The sequence below is a fragment of the Lacerta agilis genome, chromosome 16 (assembly GCF_009819535.1).
Source record: "Lacerta agilis isolate rLacAgi1 chromosome 16, rLacAgi1.pri, whole genome shotgun sequence".
Lineage (NCBI taxonomy): Eukaryota > Metazoa > Chordata > Lepidosauria > Squamata > Lacertidae > Lacerta > Lacerta agilis.
Window position 1 is genome coordinate 23516690 of NC_046327.1, and position 24671 is coordinate 23541360.

Below are 24671 nucleotides of genomic sequence, written 5' to 3' on the forward strand. Positions count from 1 at the left end.
CATGTAACACTAAGCTAAACCATGGCTTAGCACAAACCAATTAATGTGTGGGTTCCTAGAGCAAAGATTCCAGTCATTTTGCTCCTCGGGTGGTTCTGCTACTATTTTGCTTTAAGTCAAGCCGGATTTTGTCTTTGCATTATATCCAAACCTGGGTTCATGGTTTATTTCCATGTTCAGTAAGCCATAGAACAAACCTTGGCTACAGCTTGTGGTTTAGCTAGAGCGAGAGATATCACAAGTCCAGGTTTCAACGTAACACTAAGCAAAATCATGGGTTTACTCACAGAAATTTGGGAATAGCACAATCTGAAGCGACCATTATTTTATGTCCAGGAAATTGCACATTTAGGCTATGCCATGGTTTAGCTTAGTGTTGTATGTGACCCAGGTCTGTGTGCCACAGTAAAAAGGTAAAGGGACTCCTGACCATTAGGTCCAGTCATGGACGACTGGGATTGCGGTGCTCATCTCGCTTTACTAGCCGAGGGAGCTGGCGTACAGCTTCCGGGTCATGTGGCCAGCATGACTAAGCCGCTTCTGGCGAACCAGAGCAATGCACGGAAATGCCATTTACCTTCCCGCCAAAGTAGTACCTATTTATCTACTTGCACTTTGACGTGCTTTCGAACTGCTAGGTGGGCAGGAGCTGGGACCGAGCAACGGGAGCTCACTCCATCGCAGGGATTCAAACCGCTGACCTTCTGATCAGCAAGCCCTAGGTTCTGTGTGCCACAGTGATATAATTTAAAAGTCCCCATGTTTTTAAAACACCCCTCCTCAATAGGTGACATAGCTGTTAGGACTGGGAAAGCTAATCTTTAAGTAGAGTGGAAGCCTCCAGAATGCTGGTTCTCTCAGACTTCTTTTGTTGTTGTTCAGTCGTTCAGTCGTGTCCGACTCTTCGTGACCCCATGACTTCTTAGGTTAGGTCATTTGACTAGAAAACATTCAACATTTTCTGCTAAAAACTTATGTAATTCATTGATTTGTGTGTACGTATTATCTGAATTAGGATCTCTATTAAAATAAAAGATACCTATGGGTTTCTGATCCCCTTTTTATTTTTATTTTTGCCTGCATATTTTTTGAAAGTTTGTGATAGTACATATTTAAGTTTTCGGCGGCAGCTGCATTGTCCATGTTTGAAGTGAAAACTATTAATCTAAGCAGCAGTGAGGGCTAGAAATGCTAGTGGAGCCTAGGATTCTTAGGATTTTAGGAGCATCTAGGCTGCAGAAACCAGTTTTTTGTGATATAAATTGTTGCCCGCCCCCAATTAGTAGAATTAATTTTCAGTATAGTGTTATGTGAATACTGTTGCCCTGAGTCCCTTTCAGTGTACTCGTTTTTGGAAAGAAGATGTCTTTGCAGGTCTTGCTTTATTCTTAGCCTCTCACATTCCAAGTATTACCTTGATGCTTAGTTAAAATAGTGGTGTCTGTTATGGATAATTTCTTTGCAACTGGCCATTTTGGCTTTCTGGATTTGAAATGCCGAGGCACATTTGAACTTGCAAGAACTTACAATTTTTGCAGGATTTTGACTACAAATATTTATTACAACTGTTATTCCTTCCCCCAAAGGAGACTGGACTATAGTATTTCAGGGCACTGGGAATTCAGTGTGCCCCATAATCCCTTCTCACAGAACTACAATTCCCAGGGTTTTTTGTGGGAGGAGAAATGATTCGACTGTTAAACCAGCCTGTGCAGTGTTTATACTTTCCAGTTAATTGCTACCATTTCCCCATTGCTTAGGCCTCATGTGACATCTTAAGGTGGTTTGTCTAAGATGCTACATACCAAGTTACTCAGATATAGTTTTCTTGGCCCTTTCCCTTACTCCCTTGTGATAATAATTACACAAGTCCACTAATTACATGAGCTCAGTATGTTGACTATTAGAGAGGAAACGGGATACCCCTTGTTGGATATTAGAAGAAACGGGATATCTCATCTTTTAAAGAAAATGCAAACTATTCTGCTTGCTAGTACACAACACAATGTATCAATATTGTGTTAGACCTATTATTTTAATAGATACTCATACCTTTTTTGCCTCTATCTTGAATTCTGTACCAGTACACAGTGCAAGTTTAGATGTGGCTTTGAGGTACATTTCTGCATAAAGCCTAAGGTATACTTGGACAACCAAACTACCAACATCAAAGCTTATGGAATCCTTACAATTTGGTTACTATATTGATTGCTATATTTTTAGTCTATTTTTTGTTTTGTTTGTAAGTAGTCCAGGGAATATTTTTTGGTATTAGAATCATAGAATCATAGAGTTGGAAGGGACTATGAGAGTCATCTAGTCCAGTCCTCTGCAATGAAGGAATCTTTTGCACAGTATGGTGCTTGAACCCACGGCCCTGAGATTAAGTCTCATGCTCTACCGACTGAACTATCCAACATTATTTTTTGTTGGCATCAGTCTGTCTTGAGAGACAATGGAGTGTGCATTGAGGGGTGAAGACAAAGCAGTGAAGAATTGAAGTGCCTGCAGAAACCGGTAACTCACAACTACTGTCTCCTACATTGATTTGCTGTGTTAGCAGCACTGAAGTGACCTCTCTGGGGCACAAGCCTGGGCAGTGTGTATGGAGGTCCTGGGTTGCCCAGAAAACAAGACACCCCCCCCCCCCGGTCTCACCAGTGTGGTGCAAAGGAAAGCAGAGCAATACACTTGGCACCAGCTTGGCTGCAGGAGTTGCCAGAAGGAGGCATAAAAGGTGCTATCAAACTGCCTTAGGGACCCCACTGGATTTGTGTAGGGTTTACTTGTTAGCTTTTTCTTCTCCCGAAGATCTCCTGCAAGGCAGCAGGTATGGATTTTTTCTTGGGAATTACTCACAAAGCCTTTCTCATGAATGAGTGTAGCCGCAAGGCAGCAGAGGTTTCAAATCAGAGTTATCCTTCTCCTAGATGGGCTACTGGTAAAGTCTGAGACTCTTAATCTCAGGGTCATGGGTTTGAGCCCCACATTGGGTAAAAGATTCCAACATTGCAGGGGCTTGGTCTACATGACCCTCATGGTCCCTTCCAACTCTACGATTCTATTATTCTACCTTCCCTGGTTGATGAGCCCCATATGCCCCTCATTTCCCTCTACAGCACATGAATCCAACAGTAAATGACTAATAAATAAATACTACAACTTAATAGAACTATTGGACATCTGCCCTTCAGATATTCACATTAACATTAGATGATTTTTTAATTATAAGTTGAAGCCTAATAGCACATTCTAGAATGTATTGCCACTTATACTAACTTTGCTTAGGTAACAGATAAAATTGACTGTCTAAAAATTTCTTGCCATGAAATTCACATTTGTATAATTGATTTAAAAATTGGCTCTTGTGAGCCAATAGAGCAATAATTGATTTTTTAAAAAATAAAATAAAATTGGGCTTTGTTCTACACAGAGGGAGGGCAGCCAGATGGCATACATTTAAGGCCTTAGTGAGATTTGACCCAGGGGTAGGGTGGGGGGTTGATTATGTATCATTTCCAGTGTCTTGGGTTGCACTTCATTTGCATATTTTGAAATGGAGCTAGAGAGTCACTTTGTAAACAGTTTATTCAGCAGAATACTGGAATTGGAGCCCTAAAATCAGAACCCTGAATAATGGAAATCATAACTAAAGCATACAGCTGTAGTTGCACCTTGTAGAAGAGGAATAATCCTGCAGATTCGAGAAAAGAAGTAGTACAGTGACTTGGAAGATGCAAGCAAATTATTGGGTTTGGGGTTTTTTTAATACAGTGAGTGAATTTGAGCTTTTCATTGATTCATTCATTTGTTACATGCATAATCCCACTTTTCCATAGAACTGAAAGTGGTGTTCATGGTGTTCCCAGGCAGTGTGCAGTATGGGTCTAGACAAGAACCAAACCTGTTTTAATTTAGCAAGGTGGCTATATCACATGTCTTCAGACCAGCAGGACGTTTTATATAGAAATATGTATCTAGAACAAATCTGTTATATTAAATAATTAAGATGTTTTGGGATGGGGTAATAGAAAGTTGAACAAGTTAGAAAATATTACCAGGGTATTTTGCAAACATGCTGGCAAAAGTTTCTAGTGGCATTCGTAATACTTTGAAAACGTGTAAGTGTATATAATATCTATATAATATAGACAAAAGTAAATGCTGAGCTTGAATATTGCCCTTCATGAAAACAAGACTGGGACAGATGCTCACTAATTGGAGCGAGACCAAGACAGACAGGGAGAGTGAAAGTTAATTTATGTTTGACGGGCCATGAAATAACTTTTTCATTTTGGCCCTAGCATGTCATTCTGTCTGACTATTAATGTGAATTGCTGTACTAAGCACTTCCATCTACTTTAAGATCCTCAAGGCGAGGCAACAGAATCCTGTTTGATTTTGTTCATATATACTTCTGTTTTAAGGTGCAAGTCACCTTGTGAGTTTAACCTACTTGAAGTCTGTTGTGAAGAATTCTGCCATCTCTATTTAAATATTCTGCAATTGTCATGAACAAGCACTTGGAAAATTGATAGGTGTTCAGTGATGGTGTTGTATACCTGAAGGAGCATCTCCACCCCCATTGTTCAGCCTCAACACTGTGGTCCTATTCTGGGGGTCTTCTGGCAGTTCCCACACTGTGAAAAGTGCAGTTACAGGGAACCAGGTAGAGGGCCTTCTCGGTCATGGCGCAATCTCTGTGGAACACCCTCCCATCAGATGTCAAGGAAATAAACATCTATCTGACTTTTAGAAGGTATTGTAAGACAGGGAGGCTTTTAATGTTTGATGTCTCACTGTATTTTTATATTATGCTTGAAACTGCCCAGAGGGGCTGTGATATAAGTAATAATAATTAACAAAATGATGATGGTGATGGTGGTGATGATGATGATGATAGAATATTCAGGTTGGCCACAAGTCATTGAGGATGGCAAACTACTTTTTGTTGTAGGCTACCACATTTCTGTGCTAAAAGCAAAAAAACTGAAGCAAAAACCCATCAAGCATGTGCACAAAAATAAGGGGTCTTGCCGGGGTGTGTGTGCTTTTTGTGCTGCTGAATATATAATTTACACTTACATGACTAATACTTAAACACTGATTTGTGAGAATACTTGTCATAACCTAAGGTTTTAGTCAAAATATTGTAGGCAAAATGAATAAAACATTTTGGGGAATCAGAAGTGCAGGATTGAGGGAGAAAATTAATCTAACCTTATATATATTCAAGTTATGAGAAGTAAAGATGCATTCAGCTACATGGGCTGCTGTGCAGACTGACATGAGCTAGTATGTTACGACTAATGGGCTTCTTATATTCATGCATTGTTAATGTTACGCTCAGACATGTGCAGCTTATACTGCAGTCTAGCATGTAAAGTTACCAGATATACTCAGTTCCGCATAAAGTAACTGATTATATTGGAGGTGAGTTTGCAGGTCTCACAACCTGTCACGGTAAAATGGTACATGATCTTGGAAACCCATGTATTTTATTTTTAAAACAATATCCTTTATTATAAGCTTTAAAATGTACACTCCTTCACTGTGGGACTTCAAATATGGCATAGAATGGTCTTGACATTGTGGAACATCTAGAGAATTGTATTAACTTTAAGGTGAAACCACCCATTCTTTAAGATCTCAGGTGAACTTCCAGAAAAATTATTATGGACAACAGGAACAGCTGCTTGCCTGGTATTTTTATTCTCTGGGGCTAATATGGCAATAATGATGCCAACTGTCTTATAATGAAAACAGCATTCAAGTAGTTGGCAGTTTCCAATTAGTTGCTCCGTTTACTGGAAAGAACAACTTTCAACAGCCTTATAGGTTTTATTTCACTTGGCAGTAATTGGAGTAGGTGAACAACAACCGGCTGGAGTTTACAATGCAGGGCTGGCAGAGAGGCAACTGATATGTGAACTGGAGAAGCAGCAAAGAGAGTGTGATCAACCCTGAGAACAGCAGCAGAGGAAAGATTGCATATTCTAGTTTCAGAAGTGGTATATATCCATATTCAGACAAATTATTTAATAAGATTTCTTGCCCATCCTCAACATAAGATCCCAGGGTGGATTACAGCAATAAAATACAGTACACAATTTTAAAAATTTGAAACCATTGCACAGAAAATTATTCCAAATGGAACAAAACTGTATAAATTCAGCGGAAGAGGTGTGTCCCACAAAACAAAGCTGCAAAATCCTTACAACAAAAATGCTAGATGCACCTTTGTAGGCTGGATTCCACAATGTAAGGGCTGCCACAGAGAAAGTCCTCACCTGGGTTGCCATTCCCTGCACTTTTGAGGGTGGTGGCACTACCAAAAGAGCACACTCTTTTGTCCTGATGTCCCCTGGACTCGGGGACCGGCAAACCAATGAGTCCCTGGATTCCTGTACCGGAATATCCTGCATTTGCATAGGCATGGCCACATCACATGCCACGCCTATCACCTGAAACAGAGCCTATCCGCAACTTACAAGTTGTGACTAATTGCTACACGGCAGGCGAAACCCAAATGGCACCAGCCAATCGGCCAAGTGGGGAAAATTCGTGCTGTGCCCCTGTCTCAATGACAGACGACACATGATGGCGTAGCAATGTCAAGCGCAAGCACTAAATACAGGGTGAAGGTGGGTGGGTGTTCCGATGTGTAAGGCCCCAAAGAGGAAGCTCAGCAGCCTCGCATGGGCTTAAATAGGTCCCGCATTGCTGTATTTTACGACGCCCCATTTGTCAGATTTCACCCCAGCAACACGGGACTGATCTATCAGGGGTTGTGGCCAGGATTTCCAGTTACCCCACAACACTGGGTCGAGTTGCCGGTTGCACCGCAACACGTGCCCTCTTTTAATGGAGGACCCGATTTATCGCACAGCCCTAGAAGGAATGGAAACCCCCTATCTGATAGTGACTAACCTGATTTCTGAAGGCAGGGAAAACTTGAGAAAGATTGGTTGGCTTAGTCAATGGGCTTGTATGGGAGAAGGCAGTTCTTCATTACCCTGTCCTAGACCCTTTAGGTCTTTGTAAACTAAAACTAGCACTCTGAAGTATTGCCAGAAGTTAATGAATATCTAAAGTGAATCTCTAGATAGGCAGGGGGAAATTGCTGTCTAAAGTCCTGGAGAGTCACTGCCAGTGCATGTGTAGACAATAGAGCTAGATAGACCAATGGTCTGACTCTGTATAAGACACTTCCCTATGTCCCTAGAGACCCTCAATGTTTCTGCAGCTGGAGTAATGTCCACATCAGTTCTTGCCTTCAATCAGTTCTTTTTACGTTACACCAGTACTTTCCTGATTATTTCCTTGCATCATAACAATGTTCACCCATTCCTCTATTTTTACATTTTCCCCCAGAGTCCTCTGGCCTATTTAGAGTACTTCTCCCTCCCCCTTTGATGAATCTATGTCCACAGTCAAACTAATTTTTGCCTATGAAGCCAATTCTAGCTGTCCACATTTGGGGAAGTTTGTAGCTTGTTTTCTGAACAGGGTTGAATTGCTGTTATATGGCAAGTTAGTTAGAGGTCCCCTGAGCTAATGTTATAACTGCTAGAAGGAAAGTCTGTATGTACTGATAAAAATAATTGTCAGTTTCCTGTTTTGAACTGTGCATTCTATTGCTATGGCATATTTTGTCTGGGCCACTTGACCAGGACATTCCTTTAACAGAAGAGGCTCTTCTGTAGAGTTTATTATGACAGTGTTCAAGGTGAGGAGATGATTCATGGGAGCACAGAGCATAGTTTTCTGGATTATTATTTTTGCCATTATTAAAAGAGGCAGCCAGCTGGTTAAAATGTAAAATACATGTATGGGACGTTTTCAGATATACCGTATGAACTCCATCTATAGATACTTGCATGAATGAATGCTGGAGTGGTCTGGTTCACCAGCTGCATCCCCCCTCTCCCATTCAACATAAATGTACATAAAAGAAGGTGCTATTTTGTATTTCCAGTTACAGGTGGGTAGCCGTGTTGGTCTGCCATAGTCGAAACAAAATAGAAAATTCTTTCCAGTAGCACCTTAGAGACCAACTGAGTTTGTTCTTGGTATGAGCTTTCGTGTGAAAGCTCATACCAAGAACAAACTCAGTTGGTCTCTAAGGTGCTACTGGAAAGAATTTTCTATTTTGTATTATTATGTTTGACTGTGTTCATCTTTTCATTGTTAATTTCTCTTAATTAAATTAAAACTATAAATATAAAATTTGAAAATGTCAAGTGGAGACAAAATTCTAAATAGTATAAACTTTTTCTGCTCACCTAAATACAGAATGGTTGTACTGCAACATAGATGTGGCTTTCACAGATGGTGCTTGACAGCTGAGTTGTGCACATGGGCAACAATACAAATGTTTCCTCACCCTGTGTGAATGTTTGAAAGTCAGAGCATTAAAAATACATTTTGATCGTTATAAGTGTACTGCAGGGGAGTTCTGTTTGTTAAATAGGAATCACCCATTGGAAGGTAGTTTCCCAAGTATTTCGTGGTATGAAATGGGGGGGGGGGTCTGCTTTTGACGAGATAATGTCAAAAATTCCACTGAGGATATGTAAGCTTTGATCATGTCTAATTTAGCTCTCTCTAGTTCAGCCTTCAGTTTCTCTTCTTCCCCCCACCCCTGGCAGCCACACACACACACCTACATGCATAACTTTCCTTATGCTGTTCTAAAATCCCCATTCTCCTGTAGGGGAGAAATGTGATCCTGCGTGGGTTGTCACCACCCATCTCACCACTGGTTATAAAGTATTTCTGTCATCATAAAATATCAGTGTTGTGTACAACATAAAGACATAAAATACCATTTAAAACCATTTAAAAACAAGACAAATAATTTAAATGATTAAACTACTGGGTAATAAAAAATTTATACAACTACTGTTATAAGAACAGCCTTCAAGAGACACCTGAAAGTCAAAAGTAAGAGTGCCTGCTGAATCTCTTTTGGAAGAGTGTTCCACAGCAAATCTTATCCATATTTGATATACAGTAACTGGGGGAAACTGCTCATTCTGCTACACCCAAATCCCTCCCTCCTTTTTGCAAAATGCCTGCAACAGGGGGTGCTTTGAAGTAGCAAAGGGGGACTACTGCAGACACTTTCTCCCTCAAACTTAATTACCTCTCCCCTCCTTTATCTCTGCCAGAATTCTCACTCAATTTCAAGCCACTAATGTGAATATATGTGAACAGACAGTAAAATAAATAAGACTTTTGAAGTGCATTGAAATAAAAGCAACTGTTTTGTAGCACCTCACAGTTTTATGTGTCATAAGCTTTTGTATATCCAGAGTCCATTTCATCGCAGACATAAATTGGTAAAACTTCTGATGTAATTTGTCAACACAAGACAACTCTTTTCCTCTTTTCACCTGACTTGTTCATAAATATTTGTCCTGTCTGGCTTTGTTTCATGAACCAAATTCAAAGGAGGAGGAGCGATCGGACAAATCAGAGCATTTTTTGAGTTTTCCCATTTTTTTGTTGTGTTTTTTTTTGCTTTTGGGTGTCAAAATTCCGTGGTTGGGAATCAATTAGAAATAGGAAATTGTCAACTTGCTATGTGAATGCTTGCCTAACAGATTATTTCCAGGGAAAGCATTGTTTTGGTAAGCCAGACCTGCATGTACTGACCTAGATAGTCCATTGGTCAGACTCACTATAAAATAGCTTTCTATGTACCCAGTAAGTCTTCAGAGCAGAGCTAACAAAGAGAATCTGGCTACAAAATAAGTATCAAATGTGACAAGGAACTTGCTTAATCATAAGGGGAAAGTGGAAGGCACCACCCCAAACTGTGGAATGCCCTCCAGGATCCACTGGGGAACTAGTTTCCTGTAGCCTGAATGGGAAAAATGTTAAGTACTGTATTCTGAATGGGAAGCCGTAACATTGACTTATAAATAATAAGGTGGAACCACACTCATTGAAAGACAGCAGTCAGGATCTAGAGAACATGGAAAGTGGCTTGCTGCATTCAAGGGGGCTTTGGACATTTGTTTCTCAAACTGCAGCTCTCCTTGTTGCACATCAAGCTTTGTTCCTAATATTGAGGGGACTTGCAAAAGCAGCTTGTGATACGGCATGATGGGAATAAACTGTTTGAAGAAAAACAAGGCCAAAATCCCACTGGGCATGTGCAAGCTCTTGGGCTTGCCAGAAGCAGCTTGTTGTGTCCCCGTATATTTTGTGCAGCCGTGACAAGAACTGTGCTCCAGTAGCTGTGGTAAAGCCAGCTAGTTTGCTAGTGAGGTGGCTCAGGCTTCAAATGATGTGAACTGGCGGTAGTCCATGAACAAACATCCAGAGGCCAAGTACTGGGTAGGGCTGGACATGTTTTTACTGAATGCAGAATAGTGGCTTCATAACAGAACACTGTTTTTCCATACTTCATGCTGATCAGGGAGGAAAAGGAGGGGGGAAGAGCAGTGATGTAGGGAAGGGAAGGGAACTCCAAACCAAAAGAATTTCTGTGGCATAATACGACTAGTAGCAATTGCTGTGGGACATTCTACAAGCTATTTTTTTCAGCTTCATGGGCTAGCAGTGGCATTTCAAGTGTATGGGTGGAGAAAAGCATGAAGGGCTCCTTTTAAGCATCACGTTCCTTTTCCTCTTCAACAGTTAGGTTGAAATAGTTCTTTAAAATACTTGAAATTAAGTGCAGTTGAAGAAAACAAAAATGCACACAAAGTGAAAGCCATGCTTTGAGAGATAGACTGCTCAACTGGAAAACTCTCAGGGCAGTGTACATAATAAAATTATTAATACGTAAAATCATCAGAGCTGTTCACAAGTATACATAAAATTATTATCAACAAAAAATGGATAAAATCAGAAAATCTTTTCAAAACAAATATAGACAACTAATTATATGTCTGGGTAGGTTTTCTGAAATACAGTAAAGAGGTTTTCAGCAGGGATCTAAAACAATATAGTGAGGGTGCCTATATAGGAAGTGTATGTAAAACAAAGTGTTTTGGGAGGAAGGATACTGTACTTACTTGGAAGAATGTTCTGGTAAAATCTGTTTAACAGTCTGTATAATTTTCAGTGTGCTGGGAGTGTAAGCTTTCTCACGTTACAGGGAAATTCTTGTCAGGCATAAGTATTCAAAGCAAGAAGAGTGGCTTATAGCATCTAGATTTAAACATTTTGAAAGCTTATGACATTAGGTGGTCCAGGAAAAGACCACGTCATTTACACTATGATATTGGGGAAACCAGCATGGACCCAAAACTTTGGTCTCTAAGAATTAGATTGTCACAAATGTAGTGTTAAGGATATGACAATCTAAATACTTTCTTTTAAATAATACCTTGGCAACAGATTCAGTTCAAAGAAGCCATATCAATGACAGGTACTGGCTATGTTTTGCCCACACCTCTTAATATTTATGCAGTTGTCCTCAAGTTGATGGCTTTGGGGTTTGCTGTTCTGTAGTTGTGTGTATGTGTGTGTGTGTGTCTTCAAAGGATGAACATACACATGCAGTTCAGAACTGGTCTAACTTCTCCAATAGGTTTTTATATACTGTATACTGGATATGTTGAATATGCCCTCATCATGTAATGAGTACCCATTTAAACATATATTTTTTACATTGTTTTTACATTGTTTTTATAAATGCAAATATCTTGTTTTATGCTGGTCTGTGACCGAATAAAGTAAGTATACTGTATACAGATTGCCACAGAGAAGAAAGTGTGCTTCAGTATTAAAGTTCTGTGTTTAGTATTATAATAAAATTGCCTATCCTTGTAGCTACTATTCTCCCACACATTTGTAATCTCTGTTAAATATCTAACCTGACCTGTGTAACACACAAGATGTACATAACTGTCTATTACAGCCTTCCAGCATACAATGTGTTTTCATTAGATCTTATTGCCACTTGCCTTGAGCTGATCTTATGCAAAAAGGAAGAGGCATATTGCCAACTTTCAGAGCAGTCCTATAGATGGGGGTAGGCATGTGACCCTGAATCTGATTTCGTGCAGTCCTTTGCCTAATTTCAGAATCCCTATGCTAGTTTATAAATTCAGATCTCTGTTCCTCGTCTAAGGAAGATAGAAGGGGTGGTGCAGAAAGAGGAAGAGGGCAAGGGGTGGCCCTACCTACCACCACTCATTCTGGCCTTGCCCGCTGCATGGCCTTTCACAGATTATCCCTTCCAGCTCTTAACTGAAAAAAGGTTGCTCACCTTTGCTATCGATGCCTGCTCAGAAGTAAGCCCCACTGAGATCTATAGTACGTATTACCGGGGGCGGGGGCGGTGATTTTATCCCATAGTAAGGTTTTTTTTTTGTAAATAACTTTAATTTTAAAGAGAAAATACAGTATCAAAACATCATGCTTTTTACATGCATAAAATATTGTTTTGAAAAGGGTACAGAATAAGAAAAAAATAAAAGAATTGTTAAAACAGAAAAAGCAAAGGGTACTGATAAAAGGCATATTATGCAATTATTGAAGAGTAAAGCATTCTACATTACATTTATGTATTGCTATAGAGGAAAGGGGAGAGGAAAGAGTGGAGACAGTATCCTGTAGGATTTTATATTTAGTCATTTCAGGAAATATACATTGTATTTTTAAGCAGCACAAGTTTACTAATACTGTTAAGTGCATATATACACATAGAATAAAAACATACATTAAAATCAGTAAAGGTATTTTGTTTTGCCTTGCCATCCAAGCTGCTTTAGTGTCTGTTTAAAAAGTAAATGAGCCTTTTTCCACCACTGCATATATACGTGTATCTTAATGTTTTGGCAGTAAAACACATACCAACCTCTTGTTGTGCACCCACCCCATTTTATTATAGAAACACCTTAGAAAGTGACAAAGGAAACAGGAGAATAGACTTTTATTGAAAAGCCGAGGGAGAATAAATGGCAGAGGTTCTGTGCTCTTTGGCTCAATCTGGGTTAAGTAGTTACATCAAAATTGTCAATTGGAAATGAAATTGGCCACTGTTAAATTCATAGCAGTTTGAGAAACTCACGAGAGGCATGACACTTGGTTATTTATCTGCTGACATTTGTACTGTATCTTCTAAGAACCCCATACTTGATACTTTAGTCTGGCAACAACTCTGTGAAGGTAGGCTTATGCAAGGAGGCAATGGCAACTTTCCCTTAAGTCCCCTCCATTGAGCCTTAAAAGCTGAGCAGATTCTCTGATCTGGGTTACCTGCATCTTAGAACTTAGTTCTGTAATCATTGCACAAATGTCTCCCTTAACTTGTGCTTGTGTATTCTTGGAATACAAATATTAAATCAATGAACAAGTGCACATTGTTAATCTGGAGAAAATGTTTTGGCAGTTCATGAAGAAATGTCTTCCTCCTGTCCTAAAACCACAAAGACGAAAGCCATGATAGCTAGATTTGAGTATATGGTTTGTGTTTTCAAATGCATTTTCCCCTTTCTTTACTTGCAGGTGGTGTTGGTGCTTCCTTCCAGTGCCAGTTAATCCATCAAGACCACATCTGTACTGATGACAGTGACAAGGTAACTGAATTAAATGAGTTTCCTTCAGGTATTAAAAGTGTCAATTTTATGCAATTGAAAATCTTGTTTAGTTGGAAGTTTTATAGCAAAACTGCTTATTTGTCTCAAGAGGATGTTGCTCTTTATTAAAACGGTGTACTTTTGTGTCATTTTGTTTTTTCTATTGCCACCACCCCCATGCGATGATGGGTGATAACTTGTACACAGAGAATTTCTTTTCTTCCTCTCGCAAAGTACAGCTGCTCTCATTTGGTTACTTTTGCCTTGCAAAGTATGAAGGAGTGTTGTGTGTGGGAATTTTCAGTTTCTGTTATATTCTCTTTGATTCAGAAAATATTTGGGTCTCCTTTCCTTCACTCCCAAAACTCACTTTGGGCCCACCTCAAACACTGAGATCACATGGGTATGTGGTTGCAATGCAACGTCGTGGGTAAAATGTGACAAGTTGTTTGTGTAAGCTGCTTCCTATTACGTAGATTTTAACTATACTGAAAGGATGCTACTCTTCAAATATGGCAAATGTGTGGTTAGCATAAACTGTTGGTGTGGAGCTCTTTTCAGATTATAAATTAATGTACACTTCTCAGATTATATGACTAATTTCCATGGCTTCCTGAGCTTTACAGGAAGGAGAAAACAACTACAATTAAATAAGTCTGTCACAGGAGAAAATTGTATGCCTCTATAAGGTCGTTGCAACTTGGAAGCAGTAGAGAGGATAAACTGCATAGGTGTCCCCCTTCCCACAACCCACACCCTGGACCTAAAATGAGAAGGTTCTCTCACCAGCTCTTCTGCTGCAAGATGAAATGGTCTTGTTTTTAGCCACCTTGGATTTTCTGTACAGCAAATTCTGAAGTTGAGAATCTTCTCACTTAGAGCTGTAAAAATTATTCTGTGTGTCTCTTCCACTCAACCATTCAAGGGAGAGGGAAAATTTACTTGCTTCCGAGCTAAGGATTTTAAGAGGATGTGGTTGTGGTAGCTACCTTCCCCCACCGCCTACCATTCAAGTTCTTCTGATGGATAGGGAAGGTGACAGTTCTCTCAGGTTGGAGCAGGGGTAGAGGTTCCAGAAGCTATGAAATCACTTTGGGGGGGGGGTTGAGTACTGTGGGTCCAAGGAATCTCAAGACAGGACTGAAAGAGGGTTCAGATCTTAGCTTAGTGATGAATAGGGTGACTTTGTGGGGAGGGATTGCTTTTTCTGCTTTAGTTGCCCAGTTGTAAAATGAGGAAAATATTGCATAAAGCTGGATGCAGGGAGGGAGGGAGGGAGAGAGAGAGGGAGAGAGAGAGAGAGATGCATAGAAAACACACCAGAATAATCACATGCAATATAAATACTTAAAAGAAATTATTATTTGAGAAGTGATGCTTTTGAGTTTGCACTTTTTGTGCTTTATTTTTAAATATGCTAATATGCATTTATTTCACCTTTTGCTTTTTAAAATTTCATCTTTGGTTTTAAGAGCAATTGAAGTAGCATTTGTCCTGCATTAGCGATGGTGGCATTTTGTTGTCTTTAGGGAGGGTGCTCAATATAGTTGTTCTCACATCACATTTTGTGTGGAAGCTGGCCACTGTTAGACTAGGTTTTAGAAAGAAGAATTAATAGAAAGTACAAGTCCTGGTCAACTATTTATAAATGCTTTTTCATATCAGTATGGAATTCATTTGTTGTAAACCAGGGTCTAGAATGTAAAACACATGCCAAAAGAGTTTTGAATAACATCAGTCCTCATATTTCCACTTAAATTTATTGATTTTTCTTTCACTTGGACAGGTGGTGGTGGTGGTGTGTGTGTGCCTAGACATTCACTGCTGATTCCATAGGAAAGATAGGTGATTGCACCCACCCATGTGGTTTGGTCATTAGATAGTCACCCAGCTGCTAATGGATAAATAGATCTCTTATGGTTAGACATATAGATATGATCTGAGATCAGCAAAAAGCCAGAGTTAGGCTTTTAATGTGTTGCCTTAGGAGAATAAATGTCGGAAGCATCACTGATACTCCTCAGAATCTTTTAAGAGTACCACTGATTCTTCAAGACTTTGTGCATGTTTTCTAGCTGAAATCTGCTTGGGCTTTAGGGGCCAGTATATCTGAAATTGTCTGCTGTAATAAAGAAAGAGGTTTGAAAAACTGCTGCTTTAAGTGCATCAAGCAAAACAGGTGACAGAAAAGCTTCACTTCTGAGTATTGCCTTCAGTTTCTTAGTGTGATCGTGACTTCACATGTAACATTTTTAATGTGCTATTTTAAGCATTTTCCAGTTTGCAGCTCCCTTCTCACTTATTTTGACTAACCTTTGTTTTAAATCCAGTCATTAGTTATTCTCTATTTGTGGCATCAACAACACAAACTTTCCTCCACAGAGTGTTTTCACTGAAAATAGTGTCTGCAGCTGATGAAGTCTGCCTACCCCCACCCCGCATCTTATCACTGATTCTCTTTGATTTGTGCTTCACTTCCTGGATTCTCCACAGGAAAGTGGGTTTCCTGTTAAAGAGCCTCTTACCTATCAGTTTATTTAATTAGAATTTACCATATTTCAACATCTTGCAGCTCACTAGCAACATCCCTTCAGTTGCCTTACCCATACGAATTGTTATGTACTGACAGGTATTACGCTAGATAAACTAGAGTTGATTAAAGGCAATGGGTATAGGGCTGCTCTGGAACACAGGGGGAAAAGATGGTGGTGGTGATTTTAGACTAGTGGATTTACAAAGTTAGGTGAATTTATCTGAATATATTTCTAGATTTGGAAAGCTCTGCAACATATTCTACAGATCATACAGAGGCAGAGCCTAGAAAGGCACAAATATAACTGCATTTTAAAGGCAATTCAATAACATTAGAATCTGATTTATCCTGCTTTCTTCCTCCCATTACTGTGCTAGATAACTGCTCTGCAGAATGTTCTTACTCCTGCGAAGTAAAAAAAAGACTTACAAATATTTTTTCTTTTTAGTTTCTCTTAATTTTTTCCTTATTTTGTGGTGTCTACCAACTTTGCCCTTTAATATTTTAAGTTCTGATTTTTATAGCCACCTCTTCATCCCTATTATTTCTATTTCCATGACAACTCTGAAGATACTCTGTTGTGGCACCTTGATTTGAGCATGCTCCAGTGAGTTTCATTGTTGTACCCTTACTCTAATTCTGTGCTTTCCCCCAAAAGTTTTTACTTTTCAGTTGATATTTTAGAGCCTCTTATTAACATGGAACTGATTGAAGGATTATTAATATTGATTTCTTGGTAAAAGGTGCCTAGTTTTAAATATGATACTTGGGACCTATTTCTCTCAAGGATAGTTTTGTGGCTCTGTTGTTACTATATCAAAGTCAACCAAACTGTCCATTTTAATTTGGCTTGGTGATGATGCACAGTGCTTCAAACAAGCTCTTGGAAGATTTATTGAACTATTAGTTAATATAAGTGTTGTTTGGAACTTTTCTCTGATATTTAGGAGGAAAACAGCACTATCTGGAAATTGAAATGTGTCACTGCCTAAATATTTTCCACACTTAAAATACTTTACTTTGATTCAGGAAGGAGCACAGTCAGTATGATTTAAGAAATTTTATAATCTAGCTTCCAGTAGTGATAGTTTTCTTTTCTTTTCTTGCATTCTTCTGTTGTATGATTCCTACAACTACAGGATGGGTTGAAGAAGAACTTTTCTAAAATGGATTTTGTGTTTTGTTAATGTACCCCATGCCTGCCAGGCATGATCTGGTCCATGAGGTCATGAAGAGTCGGACACGACTGAACGACTGAACAACAACCCCTTCAAAGCTTGCAAAGTGAGGGGATTCTGCTGGGGAGTCTATGACAAAAAAGGCTTGGGAAAATGAGCATCTCTCCTAACAACTGTAGCTTCCAGCACTGTGTATATTCACTTGACTTAAGAGTTCTGGCATTTCAGCACAGTATAGAACTGAACTATTATTGCTCCATAAAATAACTTGGAACCTGTAAATGAAAATACTGTTGTGTGTATCTTTTTAAAATTAAATGACATTTTTGTGCCAGAGAGGCAGGTTTCATTGCTTTCTAAAAGGCAAAGAAGTTGCAAAAATGCTGTTTAGTAATGTTCCCCGGAGGTAAGACCAGATAGGAAATAATTTTATAGGGCTAGTGAAACTGCATTTTGTGTATTTTTTTTACATCAGGCAGAAGTATATTCAAAATGTGAAGTAAGTGTGTATCGCATATAAAAAAGAAATGTTGTCAGCGGTTGCATTATTCTGCTGTAACACACATACACTATATTTTATTTTAAAACATTTCTCAGCTGCTGTTTTGAAGCTTAAGGTGGTTTACACAATTAAAACAAAAATGAAAATACAGAATAGACAGCAACTGGGACCAGGGGGCAGAGTGGCAGGGGGGAGAGCAAGCCAAACGCCAAACAGAATACAGTGGTACCTCTGGTTACGTACTTAATTCGTTCCGGAGGTCCGTTCTTAACCTGAAACTGTTCTTAACCTGAAGCACCACTTTAGCTAATGGGACCTCCCGCTGCTGCTGCACCACCAGAGCACGATTTCTGTTCTTATCCTGAAGCAAAGTTCTTAACCTGAAGCGTTATTTCTGGGTTAGCGGAGTCTGTAACCTGAAGCATATGTAACCTCTGAAGCGTATGTAACTCGAGGTACCACTGTAGATGTGCTTTACAACCCTTCCTAAAGGCTAGTATGGAGTGGGAGCCACACCTCTTGAGAGAGATTGTGCCCATAGCATTGGGGGAAATGTATATTGATTGCTTCTAGCTGCAACAGTTTGCACACCATCAGTCGTGTGTGTGTGCCATGTACTCAGTTGATCTTTGATGTTGCTGAGGCCTGAAAGATATGTCAGCTGAGCATGCAACCTAGAACATGCCTTAGCAGGAAACTTGTTGTGTAGAGTGGACTCTGAAAGTAAAGCGTTCAAAAACCAGACACAACTTTACAGCTGAAAAATTATACAAAAAACTCCTCCTAGACATTCTTCACTGTTCCCCGACCCCAATTTATATTATCATCTTTTTATGTTTTTCCATGTCTCTCACACTGCTTCTTGCTACATTCCTTTTGGAGCTAGTTATTATTTTGGTCCTGTTAGACTGAAGCAGAAAGTGTGCTTTAAAAAAAGAAAGGCCTCCCTTTCTTTAGGCAGTGTTTTGTGACCGGCTACATAATTTGTTTGGGGCTGTTCTCTTGGAAGAAGGTATCACTTTGCTTTACCTCAGGATATACTGTATACTCAGCAGATGTAGAGAAGAGGAAAGGACGACAATATTTATTATTGGCATCTCTTATTTGCTTTCTATCTATGAAACGTGAGAGAGATTTTTTTAAAGGTTCAGGAGAAAAATATTGTTTTCAAATTGTTTATGATTATATAGAGCATTTCCTAATTAAGTCTTTTTTCTGTCTGCTGCATTTTCATTACTGAAGTTAGCCAAATTCAGCAACACCCCAGCAAGAAATAACCTTGAGGTGTACATGCGTGGAAGAGTGATAAGGTTTTTTTAATTTCTTTATAATGGTGTAGCATCAGAAACAGGGAAAATGTGAGTGTTTGGTGCTCCTCATGTGAATGTCATAGGCACTGATCAATAGGTGCCTGTGATACTAGTGCAACAGTACTAAAATACCTTTGTCACAGATTTGCACTTGATAGAGCAAGTACAAATTTACCAATGAAATTACTTGCTGAGATGGCGTAATGTGTGCATGCACACATGCGCCTGCCTATCTGGTAATCATCCACATCTGGAACAATCCTAAATATTTCTGAACGAATTATGAAAAATGACCAGTGGAACACGCCCCCATGCACTAGGTTGGTGTTTAATCAAAGGGAGAACTTCCCTGGCTTTTTCACACCACTGCCACAGTGCAGCAATGTCTGCTCTGATCTTCTTGACTTCTGGTCTTTCCCAGTCTATGCTATCCACTACAACTTATTTCCACCTGAACTAATATAGCTGCTTGTGGTTCCCATGGTGACTGGCAGTAGCATTAGATAATGCCATGTTCTGTTGCAGCTGCCAACAAAAGCCGGGCTCCTATCCTGGTATTTTTGGCTTGCTCTCTGCTCTAGTGCTGGCTGGCTATTATGAGGTATGCTTTGTACCACATGTTTCAGCAGTTACATAAAACGTCCCAATTTTTTTAGGCATATTAAAATTGCTACTGTAATTTTTGACTACTTGTGTACCAGGTTTTCTCTTGTGGAATTACAGCAACCATTTTGATGTTCCTTTGACTTGAGTGAGTTGGTGTGGCAAAGAAGTATTTGTGTGTTTGTACATTTTCAATGCACTCTCAATCTTCTATGGTTCCTGGCTGGTAGAAGAGGTGGCCTCTCTTTTGGCAGGGAGGTGTTTCTGTCAACTGCAAGGGCTCTACTGCTGTGGAGGCTTTGGCTTTGCCCAGGCAGGTGGAAGGCTACTGCTGGCAATAGGAAGTGTGGGAGACCAGGGCATTTTGGGGCAGGCAGCCAGAGATGTACCTAGGTTCCTTTGCATCCTTGGCAAGGAGCTCTATTGGCACCTCTGAAGCCGAGAGAGACCATGGACAAGAAACTGAAAAAGGTTGTTTTTTGTCTTTTGCACTCCACCAGCGACTTCCTCCGTGGGCATTGGGGTTGGCTCCGTTCTGCTCCGCCTCCCTCTCCTCCTCCATTGTTCCATCTGCCTGCCTGCCTTCCTCTGGCAGCCCATGCCAGCAGCCAGATTCCTCTGCTGAGGTGCCCGGAAGAGCCTGCATTCCTTGCCTAGCCACTCAGAGAAGCAGAGGAGTGGCCCCAGAACACAGATGGGTGGAGTCCTAGCCACTCTGAGCCAGAGTAGAGAGGCACAATTTATGTGCCTGCCTGGGCCCTTAGTGGGGGCCAACCTAACCAATCCCTATGTATGCTCCTGCCAAAGCCCCATGGATCCATGGATCTGAAATAGAAGGGGGGGGGAGAAAAAAAAGATCAGAGCAACCACCACCCACCATTTTTTGCCCTCACTGGTGTGAGCCAGAAGAGCTTGGGGTGTTGTGGTGGATCTGCTGCTCTGCCTCTCCCCAGTCCCAATTATGGTTGTTATCGAAACATAATTTCAAAACTTTGTGGTCTTAGTTAAAGATACAATATATATGATTCTTGAACAAATCTGTTATTTTGTAATGTTTGAGTGCTCAGTCTTTTGACCTATGCTGTATCTATATACATTTTCATTCTATTAAAATCAAGGGAAACATCCAAGCCTTTAAGTCAAATTGGGCAAATTGCTTTAAAAAAATCTATCTCCTTTCAACTACCCCATTGTGTGGTGGTGGTGGTGTTTGCACTTAACTGCTTTTTATCTGTTATCAGTCTTGTATCCTCATGAGTTTTGTATTGGTGCTTCTCTTGGAGGGGGCAGCCACAGCCACCATTACTTACTTGCATAAAATAATGTCACTGTGAAAATTGCTGATTAAAACTTGCTGATTAATTAGCCTTGAGGTTGAGCTTTAAAAATGCAGCTGGGAAGCAAATACATCAGCCTAAAGTACTTCGAAAAATAGACAGACATGATTGGCTTATCCTAGCTCAGTGGAGGAAAGTATTGCAGGAAGGGAAATGGAAAAGTATATTTCTCTTCTCTTCAGTCTGACCTCCTCTTTTTATAAAAGACCCTCCATGAAAGTGGCCTCCCTAACTCTTCACCACCGGCTCACATGGGACCAGCACAGATAGTTGGGCCTGGTGAGCACTTAGTGCTCCCAATCCCTATAGTTGTGACTTGTGGGTTGCCATCTGTTTTTATTCTGATCTTAATCTGATTTTAAGGTGTATTTTAATCAATTGTTCGACTTTATGTTTTTGGTGCATTGTATATTTTGAAGTTAGCCGCCCTGAGCCTGGTCCTGGCTGGGGAGAGTGGGGTATAAGTAAAATTTTATATTATTATTATTCTCCTGTGATTTTACTAGTACCCTCATTTTTGGAGTCAAATGTGACTGTGTTGAATTATTATTTTTTCAATTGGCCATTTATATGTATATTTAATTTAATAGCACAATGGTAATGGCTCCCAGTTGGTTTGACAGCACTTATATCTCACACCGGGTCTTGGGCACCACTCAAGCTGAAGTCCAGGTTGCTGCCCCTCTGGTCAGTACCAGAACCGCTGTTCTAGGGCACAGTCACTTAAGATATCTAGAATTTTTTTATCTTAGTGTTGGAACACATATGTAGCCAGTCCATATGAAGCTAGTTAAAGGCTCCCATTACTACAACATTTCCTCTTTAGGATGCTTCACTGATTTCAGCTTTCATCTCAAAATCTCTGAGCATTTTGATCAGGAGGTTGATAGCATGTTCACATTAATAATTTTTTGGGACCTGGTATCACTACCCAAAACAATTTTATGGAGGAATCTTCCCCTTTTAGAATTTCTGGCTTACTGGCCTTGGTGTCCTTTCTGACATACAGAGCAACAGTGAGTCCTTTCTGTAGAGTTCTCTCCATTCTACCAGATTTCTGTTATACCCTTTATAGCAATGCTGTCCTTTTAAGACCATTTACCTGTCATGGCTCTGTTGATTCTTGGGTTCACACATGAAAGCCAGTCTAGGACCATGTAACCCCCCCCCCCCCAATACCCTATTTATAATAGGTTAGAACTCATAAAAGCATCAACAATAGGATCTAATTTAAAGAGTAAAATACTTTTAAATGTGACTGTTGGATTCCCCCCCCCCCATCTATGTTTCTTAGGACATTGTTTTGTAGAATGAACCTTAAAGCTTGTTGGAATCACTATTGGCCGTATTACCCTAGTGTCTTTCTGATGCACCTACTCAACAAGGGAAAGTGTCTCTAAAAAATCGCTTTGGGAATCTTTGCCTGTCAAAATATGGTGCTAGGCTTAGCAACAGTTGCTAATCTAGGACCACCCAATGAGGAAATAAATTCTGAAATTGGCCTGCTGTATCTAGATAGTAATTACTATAAAAGCAGATGGGTTTCCTTGCCTTCCCATTAAGACAGTTTGCCCTATGTTTATTTAATCAGTTGCCTAATCTGATTGGTAGGATGTTCTGGTGTTTTGAAGGGACAATGGGCGTGAGGAAGGTTTTGAGGGAGCTAAACAGAGCTGGGGGTTTGCTCTCTTGAATTCTGAATTTATCACTCTAAGCAGCTCTCATTGTCGCACTGTCAAGGTGTCTCTTTCTCTCTCCCCTCCCCCTCCTTTCATATTTACTGTAAAGACTGAGAATTACCGTGTACTGCACTATAGCCTTTTTAAAAATCGGTTTTTGAGATTTAAGGCAGGGTTTAGTGCTCCCTCCGCTTAGATTTCAACCCTCGCCTCGTAAGGCAAAACGTTCATGTACTCCGGTTCTATGTTTCCAGTCAGCCGCCTCCTGCCTGCTCAGAAAACAGGCCACGAAGGAAGCAACCCTCGCTGTTCGTCTTCCAGCAGCTGTTAACTCAAAGCTATACTGCTGTCGACGTGGAGGCTCCATCTGGAAGAAGGGGAGCTGCTGTACTTGCAGCCCAAGCAGGTGGGCCTAGCAGGGAACGGGTGGGAGGAAGCAGCAGCTACAAATTGAAACTAAAAAGCGGCCTCGGCTCCGCCTCCCTTAAAGGAAAGAGCCGATACAGGAAGGGTTGTTCTGTAACCACGTGCGCAGGCGCCGCAAAAAAAAACACCAAAAACAACAAACCGCGCGTGCGTGTCTTTGCTGCCTGCGTCATCGCGTTGACGTAAAGCAGACCTACCCTGTGTGGTGGTCTCCGCGTAACTGAGCTAAAACAAAGGAAGACGCGGGCGGGCGGAGGGAGGGGGGAGAGAAAAAAAAGGAGGCGGAGCCCGAGGGCTCGCGGGCGGGCTGGGCAGCTTGGCAACCGCGATTGGTAAGCCGAGAAGTCAATTCAGGTTACGTCACTGTATCCCTGCTGGCCGAATGGTAGGTGGAGGGGTTCCAAAGGGAGGGGGCGGGGCTGTAGCATCATGGAGAGCGGCGGAGGTGGTGGCGGCGGCGGGCTTGGCGAATGCTGCCGGCAGCCGCGGGAGGGGACGGCTCCGGGAGTGCTGGCGGCGCGGCCGGGTCCTCCCTGCTTGTGATGGGCGGATGGAATCGCACTGATTATCCCGGAAGCCATTGCAGGGGGCGGAGGAGGAGGTGGTGCTGGTGTGGAGAGCCCGGGCCTGGTGTTGCTGCCAGCGGTGGCCGCCGACCCCAGACCGGAGGAGTTTCCTGCTGGCTCCGCTCAGGTACCTGTGCCTGTGTGGGGAGAGCGAGAAATCTGGGATCGGTTTATCTCTCTCCCCTCCCGCCTCCCGTTCGGCTCCATTCCATCAGGCTCTGCCCTTCCTGGCTTACAGATAACGGGTTTTCTCTCAAGGCTGACCCGGGGAGGGATGATACGCTATTTTCGGAAACGATCCCGGCCGGGGGGAGCTGTCTGGAAGACGCTGCTAACCTCTGAGGGGTTTTCCCGCCCAGTGGACGGGTGGGCGGTTGACACGTCTCCAGTTTGACGCGGGGGTGGGGGGAAGTGTCCCGATAGATAAATTAGCAAAAGGGAACAGCAAAAATGGGACGCGCTGGATCCAAAATTGCACTGTGAATAAAGGGCAGCAGGACCCACTGAAAGCAGAGGCCCCAAATGGCTGTGCGGAGGGGGTTGGTGCTCGCTTTTATTCTCCACCACCACGAGTCTTGTTCCTTGTGTCTCCTACCCAACTATCAACAACCCTCTATTGTTCATTATGTGTTTGCAGAGAACATACCGGTATTTATTTTTAAATGAAACACCCTTTCCATTTGCCTTTATTTCAATCTATAATTTAAAATGTAAATGAGCACAGTGTTTTATAGGGCAATTTAATCAGCACACCCCCTTCCTTGCCCTATGGAACTTGTCCTCTGCTCAAGCGGGGGGGGGGGGGCAAGGAAAACTGCACAGTTGTGCTTACCTTTTAGTTGTAGGTGACTTCTGAGGGAGAAGTGAATGGCTTCTAAGTGCTTAGAAGTTAACCAAGTAAACTTTTGGGAACAGATTTCCTATAAATTGACCAAATATAGATGATTGTGTTACTAAAAGAGTTTGTACAAAGGAGCATGGCAAACTAAGCCACAG

At 41.0% G+C, this 24671-nt stretch overlaps 1 protein-coding gene across 6 annotated transcripts in view; it reads left to right on the forward strand.

Moving 5' to 3' along the window:
* Nucleotides 1-24671, forward strand: part of RNF38 (ring finger protein 38) — a 79173-nt gene that overhangs the window by 31826 nt on the left and 22676 nt on the right. For 2 of the 6 annotated variants that reach the window (XM_033172770.1, XM_033172769.1), the window contains exon 2: nt 13471-13541. Coding sequence is in view for 1 of the 6 variants with exons in the window: in XM_033172774.1 (XP_033028665.1) it covers nt 23492-23494 (3 nt within the window). In the remaining 5 variants the exon portion in view is untranslated. Of the gene's footprint in view, nt 1-13470; nt 13542-23408; nt 23495-23716; nt 23803-24671 lie in introns of those variants that run through there. The other 4 variants (XM_033172774.1, XM_033172772.1, XM_033172775.1 and 1 more) reach the window with 4 other exon arrangements.